Below are 20,456 nucleotides of genomic sequence, written 5' to 3'. Positions count from 1 at the left end.
AGAGGAAAGTTACCCGCGACATGGCGTCGAGGAGCTGGTGTAAAACAATTTTCCCCAGTGTTCATGCCATCAAAGACATACAGATAGGTTGCAATCGTTGTGCAGTGGTTGTGCAGAATGCGATGATTAGGATGATAGAACAAATCCATTACTTATTCAGATTAGCTAAGGTAATGTCGCATGGTGTAGTTGGCTAGAAAAACGTCATTCTTTCCTTCTCGCACAATGGTAGCTTTCCTTTGCGGACTGTGAGAGTTGTGTGTTAGGAACATCTGTTGAGTGAAGCTGACGGAATGGGTGTATACAGTGCTGTGTGACGATGCGAGGGATGAAGAGGGTGAAGGTCAGTGGCGACACATACCCGACTCCCCTCTAACAGCACAGAGGGGGCCGCCGGGCTGGACACTGCCATCCGACAGACAGGCCACCGTCAACAGTGTCACGTGCCCTCACTCCGTTACACACTGTTCACAGGCTGGAATTTAATCAACGACATTGGTGCAAAGTCTCGTGATCATGAACCTTACGCTGCCACTTTTCCTCCCATTGCCACTCAAACATTAACAAAGGGTCCACATAGTGGTGCTCATAGTTTCTTCTACCACCAGGATTTAAACCGACTTACCACCAGATCGATACCACCACATAGGCACCCTCAGCTAAGGAGGCAGATCTGATGTCTTGTGGCAGCAGTATATGAGCTGGTATTAACTTGTTGACTGGCGATTTCTCATCTCCTTCCAAATCTACATATTGCGTGGTTGTAATTAAAGTGCAGCTAATCACAGAGGTCCAGTGTGGGCTGTAATTATCATACGCAGTTGTTGTGGAAATGTGTTTGATATTCTAATGCTTTAATGTGGAATCTATTTACGCTGGTAGAAACGCAGTTCCAGTTTGAGCCAGCAGGTGCAATCTGGCGCTGTAACGGATTAGGAAGAGGACGTGGGCACAAAAGATCAATGAAGTGAGGAAGGCATAATGCTGAATTTTTTATTAACCGCCGCTTACACAAATTGATCAATATGTGCACCGGAGACGTCGATGAGATGCTGTACAATGACAGATTTGCACATGTTGGCCAAAATTGAAATATTTTTTTTTCGAGCGTCACTCAGTTCCATATTAAAACAGTAGAATATGTACCAAGTTTCGCTGCCATACGATAATTACAACCCACACTGGACCTCCTTGAGTAGCTGCACTTTAATTATTACCACCTGGCATATACTCCACTGTATGGTGTATGGCGGAGGGCACGCTGTACCACTACTGGTCATTTCCTTTCCCCTTTCCAATCCCAAATAGAGAGAAGGAAAAATGTCTGCATGCTTCTATAAGATCCCTAGTTTCTCTTATGTTATCTTCGTGGTCCTTTCGCGAAATGTGCGTTGGCGGTGGTAGAATCGTCCTGCAATCAGCCTCAAATTATTTAAGTTTTCTCAGTAGTATTCCTTGAAAAGAACGTCGTCATCCCTGCTGGGATTCCCATTTGAATTCCCGAAGCAACTCTATAATACTTTTGTGTTGTTCGAATCTACCGGTAACAAGTCTAGCAGCCCGCCACTGAACTGCTTCTGTGTCTTCCTTTTTCCGACCCGGCGTGTATCCCAAACACCGTGGCAGTCTTTTGCAGATGAACCACAGTCCCAAAATTCTTCCAATAAACTGAACTCCACCACTCGCCTTCCCTACCGCAGACCCTAAATGCTCGTTCCATTGGATATCGATTTACAGAGGTACTCCTAGACATTTAATCGACGTGACTACCTGTGTGTCAGTCAGCACACTACTAATGTTGTATTCGAACGTTACGAGTTTCTTTTCCTACTCGTCCGCATTAACCTATATTTTTCAACATTTATAGCTAACTACGATACATCACACCAACTACAATTTTTTTCTAAGTCATCTTGTATTCTCCCACAGTCACTCAACGACGTTTTCCGTACCCTCCGGCATCATCAGTAGACAGCACCAGATAGCTGCTCACCCTACCTGTCAGAGCAATCATGTCTACTGAAAATAATAGGTCGGGGGTGAACAACATAAAGGTTTAGGGAAGTGCTTCATCATGGATTGTAGCTTCTTCGGATTGTGTTTCTCTTTTAGCACATATGAAATCACTTCATGATCTGGATACATTCACCCTTACGCTTTAGGTAGTCCCTTTCTAGTCTCCCTTGGATATATATATATATATATATATATATATATATATATATATATATATATATATATATATATATTCGCACAGGGAAAGCCACCGCACGTTCCGCCGATTCCTCCGACGTAACATAAAGCATAATTTTCATCTTCGTATGTCATTCTTTATACCTGAAAGGTTTTCGTAGGTTTCCTTACCGTTGCATAAACATTACATGTATCTTCAGTCTAGTTCTTGTTTAAAGAAGTTCAAAGTCGTACTAAACGTGACAGCTTCTGTCTCTTCCGATTAAATTTTTAAATCATCCATTACACCTCATCTCATACACACATTTGGTGAATATTTACTTTGATTATGTGCTTTTACCCAACCCATATAGTACACAGAACGAGCAGTAGCTTACGGACACGAGATATAATCCACACAAGATTCTACTGAATCTCTTCGTAAGTCCACCTCTTCCGTTATGGTCCAATGGAATCATGCACAGTGTTGGCAAAGTTTCTGGAGTACTGATGTATCGACTCTTCGAGAAATCGTGTGACCGATATCGATGCTAACGGTACAGCGCACGTAAAATACCGACATTTTCTTTATATCACATTTTAGATATTTCAGAAAGCGTGAGTCACTCTTAAAAGCGAAAAAAGATGATAAATTCGGAACAGGAAACTATCGTTATGTAAATTTATTCTATGTGTGTGTCTCTGTTCATTGAAACGTATTTTCCCCATAAATTTGTTTAATTAGTAGAAAAATACATTTATCTCTTTCAAATTATACGAAGGTTACAGAGCTGGTCAATTACAAAAAAACTATATTAATAGAGACATTATAGAGACAATAGTTCGCAGAACACGTCAATGGAAAAGAGTTTTGGAATGTAGGAAGTTGAGAAGGGAGAGAGTTAAATTATAGAGGAACACCAAGGGTTAAATAAAGCCATCAGGATCAATCGGATGTCGGCTGCAGCAGTCATGTAGGGATGAACACACAAGACAGTGTCAACAGTAGCATCAGACTCAAGACCCGAACAATATTATTGGACGGGGTGGGCGAAAAATTCGTTACATCTCATATCCAGTAGAAGTATACGACAAAGAGTATTATGAAAGATCGATATACCTGCAGCAATGTTTTTGCTTTTTTCCAATATATTGCCTTTCGGACCGTGCCCATTCATCATCTCAGTAGTATAATCTCAATTATGACGATATGAACGTAAATACAACACAACAGCCAGTCCTCCAGCAGAGAGAATCTTCCACCTTGCCGGGAATCGAATCCGGCCCATTTCGGTAAGTAAGCCACCGCTCTGACCGTGCAGCTACCGTGACAGACTAAAATTCTTCAACATTGTCTGTATATAGACAGTATAATATCGACTGATGACTATACGTGCATAATTTCTGCCTGATATCGAAATCACCAGTATATGTATTGCAGCTGCTACCTTTATTCAGGCATTGCCTCTGGCGTCTATGAGAGCGGACCTCTAAAAACTTGTGAACAACGTGGTAAACTTCGTACGTATCTGAAAACCTGTTGCTGTGAATGACGTCTGGGATACCTTCTTGAATCAGATGACTGCTGCTCTACATACTTGTAGTTTCAATTCTTCCAGTACCCTTCACTTATGTATGCTTTACCTCTTCGTTATAATGCACAGGCTTTGCGAAGCAAGTAGTAGTCCGAGCCCCTTTTAGTCTACTTGAATGGTATAGCACACAAACAGCATGGGCTCATCTTTACATGCCACGTCTAACAGCGTATATGTTGTATTATTCACGTCTACATTGTTCCGTTGAAGACATAATTCTTGTGTGTCTTTGCTCACAGTTGACTAGTAGTGGCTGCTAAAGAAGCAAGACGTATTCCTGAGTAAAAATATTTTAATTCAACAGTATTTTAAAAGATGATTTTTCGAAGCTTTATCTTTAAGTGACGGAATGTTTGGGCGAATTGTCATAATATTATGTTGCTTCTCAGATTCCGAGACGCGCTGAAATTAACAACTACAGTATGCTGGTCGCTACGAGTAAATTAAATAAACGGTTTTTAAACATCTAGTAAAAGTTTATTTTGCAGCTCAAGGAACATCACCGAAAGCTTCGTAAGCAACATTACATTACTGGAATAAGCAACAGCATGTAACCTCACAAATGGCTGTCGTTACAGCGAAGAGCGACCGTTATTAAACGCCCCACATCTCCAGAGTGCAGAGAAGTCTTGCACATTTGACTCGCAGGCTGGTATTAATCGTGCACTGGAAGCCAGGGCTTCTGTAACTGCTTGGTGGAAACAAGGGAGGTCGTGAGCGTGGTCCAAACCACGACGCAGCTTCCGACGGTGCAGCTTAGCTATTTTCACAGCGGACCAGACGACTGCTTCACATCCGGGAAGAGGGACAGACAACTGGAAACAGGAGATTCTTTGTGTACTCCAGCGGAGGTATTCTGGCCATAAACACCATAAAATCTAAGACTTATTTCGCTTTCCCGATTATTTCCAATTTTTGGTAATGGCATAGACTCTTGGCAGTGTTCCAGCTATCGGAGATTTTTGAAAAAGTTGTCGTTCATGAAGAACACTTCTTTACCATCGAAACATGTCACTCTTTTTACGTTTTTTTCTTTCTGAATAAAATGTTCATTGTACAACGTGAGTTACTCGTATGAGAAGCACTCCGTCTTCAGGCCACAAGAGGCCCATCGAGACCATCCGACCGCCGTGTCATCCTCAGATGAGGATGCGGATAGGAGGGTCGTCTGGTCAGCACACCGCTCTCCCAGTCGTTACGATGCTTTTCTGTGACCGGAGCCGCTACCGTTCGGTTGAGTAGCTCCTCAATTGGCATCACGAGGCTGAGTGCAGCCCGAAAAATGGCAACAGCGCATGGCGGCCGTGATGGTCACCCACCCAAGTGCCCGCCACACCCGACAGCGCTTAACTTCGGTGATCTGACGGGAACCGGTGTATCCACTGCGGCAAGTTGCCATTTGTATGACAAAGTTTATGAAAAAAGATGAAAAAGTATGACAGTCAGTCACAGCTGTTGATATTTGCTATGAAAACCAACACAAACCTACAACAGGAATGTTGCTGTAGTTTCGCGTTTGAGACTGGTTTTACGCGAGGTTTACGCGAGAACGGTAAGATTCCTTAGACAAGAGGCTGTGGTGTATAACGTAAAGTGTTGTTCTTTTTTTTTGAACTTGAGTGTTTGCAGTCATGTGATGCTGGCATCCGCTTCTACCCAACTCGTGACAATCTTTGTGACGGTACTTCACATACTTTCTGGATTGAATAAAATGTTTCGTGTTACAGTGTTCACCTGTCCTTGCCAGTTGCTCCCTACACCGCAGCTTTCAGTGTTCCTGGACATTCACAAGAGGTGGAGCACAGATCCGGTGATATAGTGGTCTCCGCTAAATTACGTAATATGAATGTTGCTGGTTTATTACGAATGTTCGCGTTCTACCCTTGTCCACTCAGACGTTTTATTCCGGTTCTTGTGATATAAACAACGACGGTCGCCAGGGGCTCCGTACCATGAGCACGCTTTGCTGCTGCGGTGTAGGGCAGTCGCCAGCAACAACTTTCCTGACTTCTTCTCGAAGCCACTTCGCTACCTGAAGATCCTTATGGACGATGAGAATTAGTTTCTTGCTGCATTCGCCTCGTTCGACTGGAGGAACAGAAATTAAATAAATTTTGTGTTTTCTGTGTTCACTTGTTCGCTAATCATTTCTGCTCCTCTCCGGCTTACCCTGTAGCCAGAATGAGTGACTACATCGAGGTATGGTTTTTGATACGTTATGGTGGGTGATGTAGTGAATTTTTTGACTTGTACAAGTGGTTTTTAACATTAATAGTAGTCCAGTTATGAGTCAGATTTCTTTCCAAATATTGTTGTTGTTGTAGTCTTCAGTCCTGAGACTGGTTTGATGCAGCTCTCCATGCTACCCTATCCTGTGCAAGCTTCTTCATTTCCCAGTACTTACTGCAACCCACATCTTTCTGAATCTGCTTACTGTATTCATCTCTTGGTCTCCCTCTACGATTTCTACCCTCCAGGCTGCCCTCCAATGCTAAATTTGTGATCCCTTGATGCCTCACAACATGTCCTACTAACCGGTCCCTTCATTTTGTCAAGTTGTGCCACATACTCCTCTTCTCTACAATTCTATTCAATACTTCCTCATTAGTTATGTAATCTACCCATCTAATCTTCATCATTCATCTGTAGCACCACATTTCGAAAGATTCTATTCTCTTCTTATCCAAAATATTTATCGTCCATGTTTCACTTCCATACATGGCTACACTCCATACAAATACTTTCAGAAAGAACTTCCTGACACTTAAATCTATACTCGATGTTAACAAATTTCTCTTCTTCTGAAACGCTTTCCTTGCCATCGCCAGTCTACATTTTATATCTCCTCTACTTCGACCATCATCAGTTATTTTGCTCCCCAAATAGCAAAACTCCTTTACTACTTTAAGTGTCTCATTTCCTAATCTAATTCCCTCAGCATCGCCCGACTTAGTTCGACTACATTCCATTATCCTCGTTTTGCTTTTGTTGATGTTCATCTTATATCTTCCTTTCAAGACACTGTTCATTCCGTTCAACGGCTCTTCCAAGTCCTTTGCTGTCTCTGATATAGCTGTGTACTTTTTCCTGTGGCACTGTCAGAGCCTCCAAAAAGGACTTGAGTACGTTGACATTATGGTGTAACGAGGTGATTCTACGTATTAACATGTTCCACCTTCAACCACTTAAACCGATAAAAGATGTTGTGGGAAGCAGACTATAGTTTAAGTAGTTGTTAATTAGTTAAGTGTTGAACATCCCAGTTTTCGCGGCTTCCTCGTTTGATGTTTGTGCAGATCGATGCAACAGGAAGTCATTGCACTATACTGACGACGCGATGGCAAATGCGCGATCCCACCTGCCGTGGAGACCCACTTAAGCTTTGGCGTCACAGCTTGGGGGTGCCTTTCAAGTCAAGGAGAAAAGTGTGCGTGCAAGAATGTAAACGCCCGAACAATACATGAGAACTGTCTTTCCAGTGTCTAATGTCAAACCAGTACAACACGACATGCTATGATATATTGTGAGCTACGATATATTAGTGATCTGCAATACCCACAGTTGTAAAAGAAATTTTATGGGGAAGAAAATGCGATTACAGTGGAGGAAAGTTGTCGCAAAACGGTTTACGTCATTTGGTAGCTTGTATAAAGCTAAGCTGTCTTTCAGCACCTGCCCCAACTGCAAAAGATGAGCCGTCCGCGGTGGTCTAGCGGTTCTAGGCGCGGAGTCCGGAACCGCGCGACTGCTACGGTCGCAGGTTCGAATCCTGCCTCGGGCATGGATGTGTGTGATGTCCTTAAGTTAGTTAGGTTTAAGTAGTTCTAAGTTCTAGGGGACTGATGACCACAGATGTTAAGTCCCATAGTGCTGAGAGCCATTTGCAAAAGGTGAAGTAATCACGCTACACGGTTTAGTGGCACTGCATGGCAGGTCCTCCCAAGCGATTAACTTCAGGAACGACGACAGCAAACTATTCCTAAGGTGAAGGTGGCGCACACAGCAACCGAATGGTTCATCAATGCAGTGGAACCCACTGTAACCATAAAACATACACCACCGATTTGCAGGAGGTAAAGAGAAGAGGTTCTGCAAATCAGTTGTTTTCTGCGCTCTTATCTTGTTACTGTTCGATCCAGTTCCACACACGTTGGATGCGATTCGCGAAAACCCCAGTCTTTTACTGGGTGTTTGTCACTGCGGCTTGTTTTTGATTGTTGCCGATGTCTGTGTGTAGCTTTCGCTATTGGCCATTGTTTTTGCCCGAGTTCTTAATGTGGATCAGCATTCCTGATAAACGGAACATGCCCGAGTGTTTCATAAGAAGGTATAAAAGACTCACATTCTGCCCAGTTGTAGTTCCATTATTACCGCCTTAAACGTAGAGAGTGATACTTTAAAATTATGTGTGTGTCTTATTTTGAATGCTCAATTGGTCAAGTTGTAATAAAAGCAATTGCGTTTCCAGTTGGCTATTAATTTTAAAGCACTTTTGTGTGGATTCTTTAAAACTGTATGTGAGTTTTATTCTAAGTGTTCAGGTGTTCACACTATTATAAAGAATTTGTATCTCCAGTTGTTTACTTTAAATCACTTGTTGATTTCTTTCTGTTATATAATTTTAATACGTGTTTTTCGTGAACTTAAGAGTCTGAACTTAATCAAGCAATTGTGTAACGTAAGGACTGAACTCAAGCCGTTAGTCTCATGTTCGCTAATGCATTCATATTCAACTCCCTTTTAATTCTGCTCTAAATCTGTTAATCAAATACATGTTTTTGTTCTTTGTTCTTTCAGAACTTGTGTACCACGCGAATATTGATCATCTTACTGATTGTAAACATTTCCTGTATTCAATATTATTGGAATCGTACACATGCTCATAAATGTTTAAAGTGTCGTTCAGAGGATAGTTATTTTAAATCCCTGCTTTGCATGCAAGCAAAATAGATATTAGTAGTTTCTGAAAACCAATGGGGCAAAATGTTAAAGATTTTAGATTTATGAATCTACCAAAAAATGAAATGGTAATAAATAGCTGTGGTCGGTTTAATTTCTGCAGTTTCTGTTACTTAACTGTTTGTTAATATTTATTGAACGTGTTGAACGCCTCAACTAGTCCACAGATAAATGATTTTGAGAATGCACCACCTTAACTCAAGAAATATTTAATTCTCCATCCAGGAACAAGATTACCACCAAAGTTCTATAGCCAAGGAACACTAGTGTCTGTTTAGCAAAAGTACAAGTTTGCTTGCATGAAAGAGTGCCGGTACAATAACCAGACCCAGATTCCGCTAAAATAGATCGTCTAAGTCTTTGAGCAGCGCCACACAGATTCCAATACCAGCAGTAAGTCTTTCTCAACCACTTACAGAAACATAACAAAGTTCAGTGGCAGCGGCATTGGCACTTTTTTTTTTTATTTTCACTTGCCACCCTGATTTTACGACGCACCACCTAATTGCTTAAGGTGGGCCTTTACTGACCACTTGGCCGCTGCGATCGGTATATGGGCGCTGATGTGGATTGGCTGAACCTCCACACCAGTTCCCGCATCCGACCGCAGCGTTGCCCGTGTCCCGCCACGTGGAGGCGGGTCATAGTTGACCGTGTTTTGTTTTAGTCTCTTTTATTTTGTTTTCTTTTACTTGTTTATCTTTGTCTGCTGTTTATCTTTCTTTTCTTTCCTTTAAGGCAGCTTTCCCAAACCGTTTAACAAAAAATTACAAGAAATTTAAATTTCGAAAAAGAAATACAAAAATGCAGTTAAGAATGAAGAAGAGGAAAGAAGATAGGAAAGGAAGAAGTTTATAATCCCTCCACCCTGTGAAGCCATTGATCATCAGTCTCCGACGTTTTGCTTACCTTTAACTAAGAAGATCTATGCTGAGCTATAATTTCTATGCTAATTACTAAAACTATTACTAAGGTAATTACGCTATTGACAGGTTTAAAGTGTCGTGCTTGCCTGTGGGAACCTCGACGGTGCGCCGACACTGTTTACATCCATTCATGTTGAGCTTTAGTTATGTGTAATCTATTGTGATATCTGTACATTATGTTTAGACTAATGCGTTTCTGTCGGTCTTCTTTCTGTCTCGGTTTTCATCCTCCACACTATGGCGTCTATGTAGGTGCTGCATCAAAGTTTGTCGTCTGTACGGCCTCTCGCGCCTGTACTCTTTATGGCATTCATCTGAGAATCTTTCTGTCAATACGTGTAGTTCGTCCCATAATTCTGGTCTTCTGATTGCATCGTATAAGTGTCGTTCAGTTTGTAAGTGTTGTATTCCTGTTGTGTTCCTGTGTTGTCTGTATTTCCCGCAGAATAGGATTGTGTGTTCGGGGGTTCCCATAACTTCGCATGTACATGTAGATGTGTCTCTTAGACTCACGCGGTTCAAGTGCGTGGGATAACGTCGTGCCCAGTCATGAAGTGCACTGGCACCTGGACCGTCCGAAAGGTAAAGGCGGCGGGCAGCGAGCTGCAGGAGGGGCGGGGAGCGGAGGGGAGGGCGGGCCGCCTCCTCCATCCTGGCGGACGGACGGCTGCGTCACGAGAGAGGGAGAGTGAGGTGGGGGGGGGGGGGGGGGGGAGAGAGAGAGAGAGAGAGAGAGAGAGGGAGAGAGCTCGCCCGGCTACTGCTGCGAGCAGGCGGCGCGGGAATTCGAGTCTCCGCAACAAGTGACCACTTAATGTCCGCACATTTTTGTGGCAGAGAGAAAATTTATTCGTTTTGAAAGTTGAGTTAGCAGAGGTACTGAGAACCTTTTGCTTTTGATACGCCAGGCTTTATATATGTAATACATTTCTGTAGAAAAATCCCTCGAGGGAATAAAATTACACTAGGATGTATCAAATTTTCACTAGGTTGATATGTACCGTTCCTTTTATAGGCTAGCAGGAATGTACTACTCATTTTCTTCAACGAGAATGCGAGGAGACTGAACACTACAAGCTATGTGCATGCGCGAGCTGATATCTTTGGAGCAGAATTATTAAACGCTTTCGAGTCAGTCAGAAGCATTTCCTCTGATCAGTCGAAGGAGTTGCAACGGTCCACTGGCCGCCACTCGAACATCGCACAGTCACAAACCACGGCAACAGACAGAATGCCTGCGTCGAACGTATTCGCGTGGTACCGAGGCTTGTAAACGTATCTCGAACGAAGCTAATAACAATCGGTACCTCATGAGTGGTTGCGTAGAGACCCAGCCATCCTGCTGTGTTTGCTCTCATGGCTCTGCCTTCCTAAGCCAGAATTATTGCCACACGTGTACTTCGAAAAATTCCTAGTGCACCTTCCGTGTAGACGACATCGATAGTTTCCCCAAAACTATAGAATTTCCCATCAGGTAGAACCGGCCATGCGACTCATTCCCCCGGCAAGTGAAATTACGGTTTTCATTTCTGATGCGTGTTAGATTATATGGTGGGAGACAGGGTAGCAATTTCCATGTTTGGGGCCGGTAGTTCACTCACGACCTTTTGCTCATTGGTCTTCATAGAGTTTCTGCAAGTGCTGTTCTGCGGTGAGGTGAAAGTCTCGTGGCCATTGGAACGCTGTTCAGATGTGGAAACGATGCTAGTGAGGAGATGTTTTGGACTTTGCCCTACTGCCAAGTCATTCCACAATTAGACTTCAACACTTTCACGACCTGGAGTTTCTTCAACCGCGTCAGTATCGACAAAATGAGGAGTTTGGCTCCACGTAGTCAACCTGCTACAAGTATCGCCATGCCCTGCTAGCGTCTCTCACGCTCAAGTGGTCTGTCACGACTTCTCCTCCGACTATGAGTACTGCGGTCGTGTCGAGACTGCAGACTGTGAAGGGCGCTCTCAATTTCCGCTTATGAGGCAGTGAGAAGAAAGAGAATCTCAGCATCGACCTATAGTTACGTGAAGTCATGCATGGTTTTTTTTCTTTTCTTTTTTTTCCTACAAGTCAGTTTTATTTTCCTGGGGATTTTCAGTTGCTATCCATTCATGAATTAGTCAATTGATGGTATGGTCAGCTGTAGGTTTCGTAGCTACTCTAATGATTTTTCAGCAGTTTAATTCCACATTCTGTTCTGGTTGTATATTCTGATGTCATGTATTCGGTTCATCTTCTACCATGGTTGAAATTATTACGAGGGCAGTTCAATAAGTAATGCAACACATTTTTTTCTGAAACAGGGGATGTTTTATTCAGCATTGAAATACACCAGGTTATTCCCCAATCTTTTAGCTACACAACACTATTTTTCAACGTAATCTCCATTCAATGCTACGGTCTTACGCCACCTTGAAATGAGGGCCTGTATGCCTGCTCGGTACCATTCCACTGGTCGATGTCGGAGCCAACGTCGTACTGCATCAATAACTTCTTCATCATCCGCGTAGTGCCTCCCACGGATTGCGTCCTTCATTGGGCCAAACATATGGAAATCCGACGGTGCGAGATCGGGGCTGTAGGGTGCATGAGGAAGAACAGTCCACTGAAGTTTTGTGAGCTCCTCTCAGGTGCGAAGACTTGTGTGAGGTCTTGCGTTGTCATGAAGAAGGAGAAGTTCGTTCAGATTTTTGTGCCTACGAACACGCTGAAGTCGTTTCTTCAATTTCTGAAGAGTAGCACAATACACTTCAGAGTTGATCGTTTGACCATGGGGAAGGACATCGAACAGAATAACCCCTTTAGCGTCCCAGAAGACTGTAACCATGACTTTACCGGCTGAGGATATGGCTTTAAACTTTTTCTTGTTAGGGGAGTGGGTGTGGCGCCACTCCATTGATTGCCGTTTTGTTTCAGGTTCGAAGTGATGACCCCATGTTTCATCGCCTGTAACAATCTTTGACAAGAAATTGTCACCCTCAGCCACATGACGAGCAAGCAATTCCGCACAGATGGTTCTCCTTTGCTCTTTATGGTGTTCGGTTAGACAACGAGGGACCCAGCGGGAACAAACCTTTGAATATCCCAACTGGTGAACAATTGTGACAGCACTACCAACAGAGATGTCAAGTTGAGCACTGAGTTGTTTGATGGTGATCCGTCGATCATCTCGAACGAGTGTGTTCGCACGCTCCGCCATTGCAGGAGTCACAGCTGAGCACGGCCGGCCCGCACGCGGGAGATCAGACAGTCTTGCTTGACCTTGCGGCGATGATGACACACGCTTTGCCCAACGACTCACCGTGCTTTTGTCCACTGCCAGATCACCGTAGACATTCTGCAAGCGCCTATGAATATCTGAGATGCCCTGGTTTTCCGCCAAAAGAAACTCGATCACTGCCCGTTGTTTGCAACCCACATCCGTTACAGACGCCATTTTAACAGCTCCGTACAGCGCTGCCACCTGTCGGAAGTCAATGAAACTACACGAGACGAAGCGGGAATGTTTGAAAATATTCCACAAGAAATTTCCGGTTTTTTCAACCAAAATTGGCCGAGAAAAAAAATGTGTTGCATTACTTATTGAACTGCCCTCGTACTTGTGTGTCTGTAAATTCTTTTCTGGCCACCATTCAAGTAGACGTGTTCACCGTAATGCCGGTGACGACCCTTAGTGATGAATTATTCTATATACATCTTGTTAAAGATAGCCTTGTTTCCGTAGTTCTTTTCGTTCTGATCTATTCATGATGTTTTATGATGTACTTAGTTTTTTCGTGAGTAAAAATAAAAGGTTATCGGACTTAACTCTCTCATTTATCATTCATTTACTCAACATACTGGCTGGCCGTACTCTGTAAAAAGTGGGCGACCCCGCCTAACAGTTTCAGGTATTTAATTTCAGAGTTCCTTATGCTCAATAGTCAGCATATCCGTGTAGTCCAGGTGCTTCATGGGCATATTTTATCATCTCTGAGCATATGGTATGATAAAGTAGAAGATTTGGTTGGTCATTAGCATATCGACAGTGAATTCGTCGAGGCAGTGTCTGTGCTCACGCAACACCAACTTCAGCAATTTTATATAATTGTTGTCTGAATGCAAAAATTTTAAATCATGTCATAATCTGCAGATCAAGAGACACAATTTTATGTTAAAGGTTTAATATAGTAAGTGAGGTATTAATGTTACGGACAGTGATATGTCTGAGGGAGTTTAACTCACAGCCCGCAAATTATCTTGTCTGTATTTATCCAGTATTAGTGACTTCCAACAAACTTTAGGTATCATTTCAAACAGTTCTGAAAGTTCTTCTCGGTACATACCGCACAAAATTATGAAAGTAAAAAAAGCATATCGCTTTGGTTATTCATACGGTAAAACTTCATGATCAGGCAAAGCGTTTTAATTTATCACTTCTTCACTACCGACTCTATTTGCAACACATTTTGCTGACAGTATTCACATACACCACCGAGACGCGTGATGAACTAGCTTTATTACTATTATTATTATTATTATTATTATTTTAAATGGAGCACAAACTGTCTAAATTATCCTCATCCAGTGTTTGGTAGTTGAGAGCACTTAGCCACTTGCAACAAACTTCAAACATTTCAAACGTTTTCTTAACTTTCTCTCGCTCACAGACCCAGAAGAAAATGAAAGGAGTACAGTTTATCGCTTACGTAATGCACGTTCTCTGTGCGGTAAAATAAGGGGTTTTAGTCTTCAACTATAAAGGTTTTACATGCTTAAAATGACGTTTAACTCGTAAAGTCAATTGTAATCAGATGTTTGAAGCTGTTTTATACATGGGATATCGATTATTTCATGAATCGGGTTTTGGGAAGAGGGTGGGAGGGGGGTGGGAAAGTTGTCAATGGTCTGGAATCATACTTACCATAAAAATGGATGTACGTATGTGTGTTCGGTCCACATCACCTCCTAAACTTCAGCCAAACTTGGTACAGATGTCCTATACTGTTAGGGAACAATCTCCGTGGGCGTTAGTACCACCTGCCTGTCACACTTCAGGAGATGCGACGTCGTAAACACTGATAGGTGTGAAGAACTGTCGCATCATGCATGACATTTAAATTCATTACTTCTGTGCTACTAATTCTATTCGCAACATATTTCGCAGACAGTACCCACTCATGTCGCTAAATGTACTCAAAGTATATCACTGGACGACTCATAGTCCAGGAGGTACGAGATCGTAAACACTGCGACGCGTTTAAAAATGGCGCATCATGCATGAATTCTTAATACATTTATTCTTTACTACTAAGACACTCCTACAGTCAAGTGAACTTCAAGAAAGCCCTGACACTCGGCAGCGCTTTGACAGCTTTCAACTGCGAAGCGCAAACGGCTTTAGGTGAAAATAGTGGCCGTCTATAGAGTTACAGAGAGGCGTTGCCAGGCAGACGCTTGCAAACTCGCGTTGTAGATACGCGAAGCAGCTGCGCTCAGCTTACGAAAACTGCACACTACAAACACAGTTAATCTTTTGTTTTTATTTTCAATAGAAAATTGAAGGTACGAACACCCACGAAATGCCGGGTTTGTCAGTTAGTATTGTTGTTGTGGTCTTCAGACCAGAGACTGGTTTGTTACAGCTCTCCATGCTACTCTATCCTGTGCAAGCTTCGTCATTTTCCAGTACCTACTGCAACCTACATTCCTCTGAATCTGCTTAGTGTATTCACCTCTTGGTCTCCCTCTACGCTTTTTCTCTCCACACTGCCCTCCAATACCAAATTGATGATCCCTTGATGGCGCAGAACGTGTCCTATCAACCGATCCCTTCTTCTAGTCAAGTTGTGCCACAAATTTCTCTTCTCCCCAATTCTATTCAGTACCTCCTCATTAGTTACGTGATCTATCCATCTAATTTTCAGCATTCTTCTGTAGCACCACATTTCGAAAGCTTCTATTCTCTTCTTGTCTAAACTATTTATCGTCCATGTTTCACATCCACACAAATACTTTTAGAAAAGACTTCTTGACACTTAAATGTATACTCGATGTTAATAAATTTCTCTTTTTCAGAAGCCCTTTCTTGTCATTGCTAGTCTGAATATTGTATCTTCTCTGCTAGTATTAAGATATGTTAAGTCCACAAAGAAAAGGGAGCTTAGGGTTTAAAGCCTCGTCCATGATGATGTCGTTGGACACATAGCACATATTCGGATTGGAGGCTGCGTACAAAATGACATCGGCCGTATATATTTCACATGAACCATCTTGCTATTTGCTATTAGGGATTTACATAAACTACAGCAAACTAGATCTGGATGATCGGAACTGGACTTAAAACGAAGGCGAGTCTAGATACGAAAATCACTGCGGCACATCGCTCTGCTGTAATTTACCTACCTGTGCAAGACGGCCTTCACAGCACATATAAAATCTTCGTTACGGGTACTCGTACTCATAAAGAATTGTACCTGGCATATTTGCATTAGCCCATTTATTAGTACCGCCCTAGGAAACTTTTATCTTGCGGACATGATGAACAAAACTGTATGTGGTAAAGCATACCAAAGCCAGAAATTTTGTAAGTCATTTCAAAAGCAAAAGTTGAAACGTAGATCATAAGTGTCGGTTACAAGGAATGGGCAACTGGGTTGATGCCTGTTTCTCAACAAGCTTACGTTTAACCCAGGTCCTTTCGCGTGGCTTCGCGAATTCACTGGCCAGTTAACCTGGTATAGCTGTAATATTTTGTTATAATACTTTTCTATGGCCAAGAAGTTAAGATCTATTTATGTGATCATTATGACCGCAGGTCATGCGTGAGAGCACTGAGCCTGGAAGAGTGTTTGCTGACGTACCTCAATGGATTTTATCAACTATTAGTCTTTAGGAAGTTTTGGTGGTTAACAAAAGGTTGTAAAACGCAAAGATTGTGTTGGATGTGAAGCAGGAATGTGTGAGAGCTAGTGCCGTTCTCTGGCGCACAGTGCAGCGCTGTGATGCGTAAGAGAATTTGGATCGGCCTTGGCGTGACGTCAGTGCCTTCCCCCTCCACGTGGGCAGCAGCAGCGGGCGGGCCGCGACAACAGACGCCCGTTCCAAGCCAGGCAGCTGGTTTGCACACTGTTCACAAGGTGAGTGACCGCTAACCTGCTCATATCCTTGTTACTGAATTAATGAACTACAATTTTTCGTCGACTGTTACGTTTTGCCGTTTGATCTGAAAATGTTTACTGGGTTTTCGCATGGAGATGCTCACGCGGTTGCCTTTGACAGTAGTCAGTAGCTCTTATCGTCTAAAGGGGCTTATCTGTGCACTGTCTGCGTCTCACTGGGCCACGCACAAGAACGCAGAACATGTAATCCTTGACGAAAAAGCAAAGAATTCACGCCGCCTTTGCGATGGGATAGTTCGGTAAGTCAAGTGACAGGGCTGTCTTCAGAACTTCCATTGGACATCAGTATAATGGCGCCCACGGGCTGAGGAAGGCGCTGGATATTAGCGAATTTGATCGAAACAACACTATGCTTGGAATATACCTATCACATTTTTGCTCGCAAATCTCCTTCTGGGGAGTTCGACCACCTGGTGAAGGTCAAGTCCTTTTAGTTGGCGCCACTTCGGCCACTTATGCGTCGATTATGATGACAACACCCACGCCCAGTTCCGAAAGGAGAAAATCTCCAACCACGCTGGGAATCGAAACCGGAGCTTCAGTATCAATATTCAGCAGTGCTAACCACAAAGCCACAAGGTGGTGAGACATACAGATTGTCTTATGCATTGAACACTTCGACTCTGAGGTCGTAGAGGCACCGGTTTTTTCACATACCGCCACGCCAAAGGCTTTTCGTAAGTAGTTCAAACCGGAGAAGTCAGCCGCAGAAAGTGTTGTTGACAGGGGTCGTCTTTGACAGTCTAGGATTGTTACAGCGGATAGACGCGTTTTGCAAGAAGACCATTCGGAACTACGATTTTTGTAATTTTTTATGTTTTCGATGCGTGAAATACAACTCAAATGCCAATTTACCAAAACAGTTCGATTGATTTCTCAAACATTGTGGATAAAATCGGCTTTGAAGTTTCCCGAGAATCTTTAATTTGCCAAATCTAGTTCGGTTTTTCAATGGGTCACGTGATCCTGTAATAGACCGATTGGCTGTCATGCCGGTGGACCGGGTTCCCTTCCTGGCTGATGCAAACTTTTATAGAAAGGTGCATGTTCCACGAGCATTTACATGAATTCCCAAATACATAAAGTGGGAAAATATTTGTTTTATTTTAATTTAAAAAATCTTTAATAACAATATTTTATGAAAGATGAGTACCTAATATGCAAATAAAATTGGAATTAGGTGTGCAGTGTGTAATTAGAAATAATAATACGCATTATTCATAGCAAATTACGATAACATATTTCTGTTAATTGATATGTATTTCTTAAATTTTATATTCAAATGGTGTAGTTATTCTAACTGAAAGGAAAAAAGCGAAAAATATTATCAGCAAAAAAAGACTCGCTGTAGCGAATAGCACTCTCGAGCGCTGCCGATTGTTTCATCCTTACGTATTTTGTGCTTCACGGAAATGTTCGTAGGAGATGTACCTTTGTTGAAAACATTGCATCAGCCATGAATCAAACCGGGGCTGCTCATATGGCAGGGGAAATCCCACAACGTAACCAGGTCATACAACGAGGGAAAAAAAACCTTCTAGCTTTTGCCTTTAGGGAACTAAAGATGCTCGGAAAACTTCAAAGTCGTTTTCGTCGAGGAATTTTGAGAGTTGCGTTGAACAGTTTCGCTGACTGATATTTGAGCTGTGAGCTTCACGTGACATAAAAATCACAAAAATCTGAGTGCCATCTACTCTCTGGTTTCAGTGCAGAAAGTCGCTTGCAAACTCGTTGCAAACAACTTCTGAGGAGTCATTCTAGTCGGACGCCGCGGCTCCACGGCCATACCTCTACTCACCTCGTAGCACAAGGCGTACAGATTACCAGGAACGCAAGAATACCGCTACTGGACGCTCAGACGATGCTAACATCTCGCCCGGATGCGGTACACGCCCATACGAGGTGTCTAAGTCGAAAGTCGCAATATGGCGATGCCTCATGCTTGTCAAAAAATTACAATTCAGGCAAGGAGAGTGGTATTCTTAAGTAGGGGTAACTGACCAACATATCCAATACTTGTTTGTGGGTATATATGCATGACATTGTCTTCTGATAGAGAGTGGCATACACAGCTGGACAACAAGGCTGTCTGTCCAACCAGATAATAGCTGTATCAATCACACTCAGCTGTGACTGACAATGAAGGCATTCTATAGTAGGTCTTACATAGTTGTTGAATGGAATACGCAATTTAGTCAGCGTATGTGTTTGATTACAAGTGCATGTGAGACTCGTAGGGGAAAAATAATAACGAGTTGAATAGCAAAATTTGAGGAAACTTTTAGAGGCAGACATCAGAAGGCGGTTGCCTCAAATGATTAAATCACTATCCAAAGACACGAAATTAAGATTGGGCAGAGATGTGTGAAGAAAAGGGATGTATATGGAGAACAGCGAGGGGTGCTAAAAAGGAAAGACCCTAGGGTAACCGTGTATGGATGCGCAAACAATCAAATTTAAAAAATAGATAATCGTGTGTTCTACCTGCACTAACGAGGAGACTATCACATGGTAAGAAGGAAAAGGGGGAGACACATAAGGAAAGAGTGGTAACTAAAAACATACAAAATATCTGGTCACTCTGTAAAACAATTTGTAGCATACAGTGATATAATGGAAACAGAGATGGAACCATTAGATTATCTTCGTTCACCAGAACGTATCGTTGTGTGGCGAGCAATTCCTGGAGTTTGTTTGTCTTCAATTAGTCCCACTTGCGCCAGTTGCGAGACGGACTTTACGTCTCTCTGGAACTGTGACCTCTGAGGTGATGTCCATGAGACTGAATTAAGTTCATGAGAAATGTGCAGTTAAAAACTACGGAAGCTGTACAAATTGAGCTAAAGGAAAATTTATGCGTTTAACTTATGTTGTGCAAATGGAGGTGTAAGGGGAGTTACACATGTAACTCATGTACGTAGCTTTCTTTATAGCGTATTTGCGCAACTTCCGTAGTTTTAACTGAATCTGCTGATGACCTGCTCTTGCCAGTAATTAGGTTGATGATGTTTCATTTTTTTGATTCTGTAGTCCCACGTTTTGTATTTCTTACGTCACATTGCGATCAGATCTGTATTAGTGCACCTCTTTCTATTCTTTCATTAGATCTCTGGATCTCAGGACAACCCGTAACAAAGGTGGAATCCGGTTAAAACATTCAAATTGTCCCAGACGGTATATTTATTCATTACAGGTATGGAATTGATCTTGAAGCTCACTATTCGATGTGAGGGATCAGATTTCATTTATGAAACGTCAAGAAATGGTACGTTTCGTAACGAAACGAAGCACTGTGACTGACTAGCTTTCCAGCCAGACTTTTGTACCCGAGGTCAGTAATACACGCTTTTGCGGTGGTGCTCTGCAAATGTAGACGGCTCAAATACCGCTGGTAAAGAAGAGCTGGTGTAGTGAAAGGCACTGAATTTCTGATCTTCAGAGTTAGCACTAATCTTTGGGATTAAATTCCTAGCCCCTCTGCAGTATCTCAAACAGCGAGTGTATCTGACACTGACGTCGCTGATTCGTAAGTCGGATGGCGGCGTTAGATTCGGTGGCCCTGTTGGTGCAGTTCCACAAGAACAAGCTTCTTGCTGGCGCCCTTATCCCTCTCACTGCTACCAACAGCACAGGCACGTCACTACAACTCC

General features: G+C 42.7%; 1 protein-coding gene across 1 annotated transcript in view; it reads left to right on the top strand.

The window, feature by feature from the left end:
• The window catches only part of LOC124777931 (cytochrome P450 9e2-like), a 102,344-nt gene that overhangs the window by 23,048 nt on the left and 58,840 nt on the right, over positions 1 to 20,456 (top strand). The window contains exons 4-5 of the mRNA XM_047253481.1: positions 13,551 to 13,651; positions 16,618 to 16,764. Of these exons, the coding sequence (XP_047109437.1) occupies positions 13,551 to 13,651; positions 16,618 to 16,764 (248 nt within the window). The remainder of the gene's footprint in view (positions 1 to 13,550; positions 13,652 to 16,617; positions 16,765 to 20,456) is intronic.

This window comes from Schistocerca piceifrons, chromosome 2 (assembly GCF_021461385.2).
Source record: "Schistocerca piceifrons isolate TAMUIC-IGC-003096 chromosome 2, iqSchPice1.1, whole genome shotgun sequence".
NCBI lineage: Eukaryota > Metazoa > Arthropoda > Insecta > Orthoptera > Acrididae > Schistocerca > Schistocerca piceifrons.
This window is presented reverse-complemented; position numbering and strand designations above follow the sequence as displayed.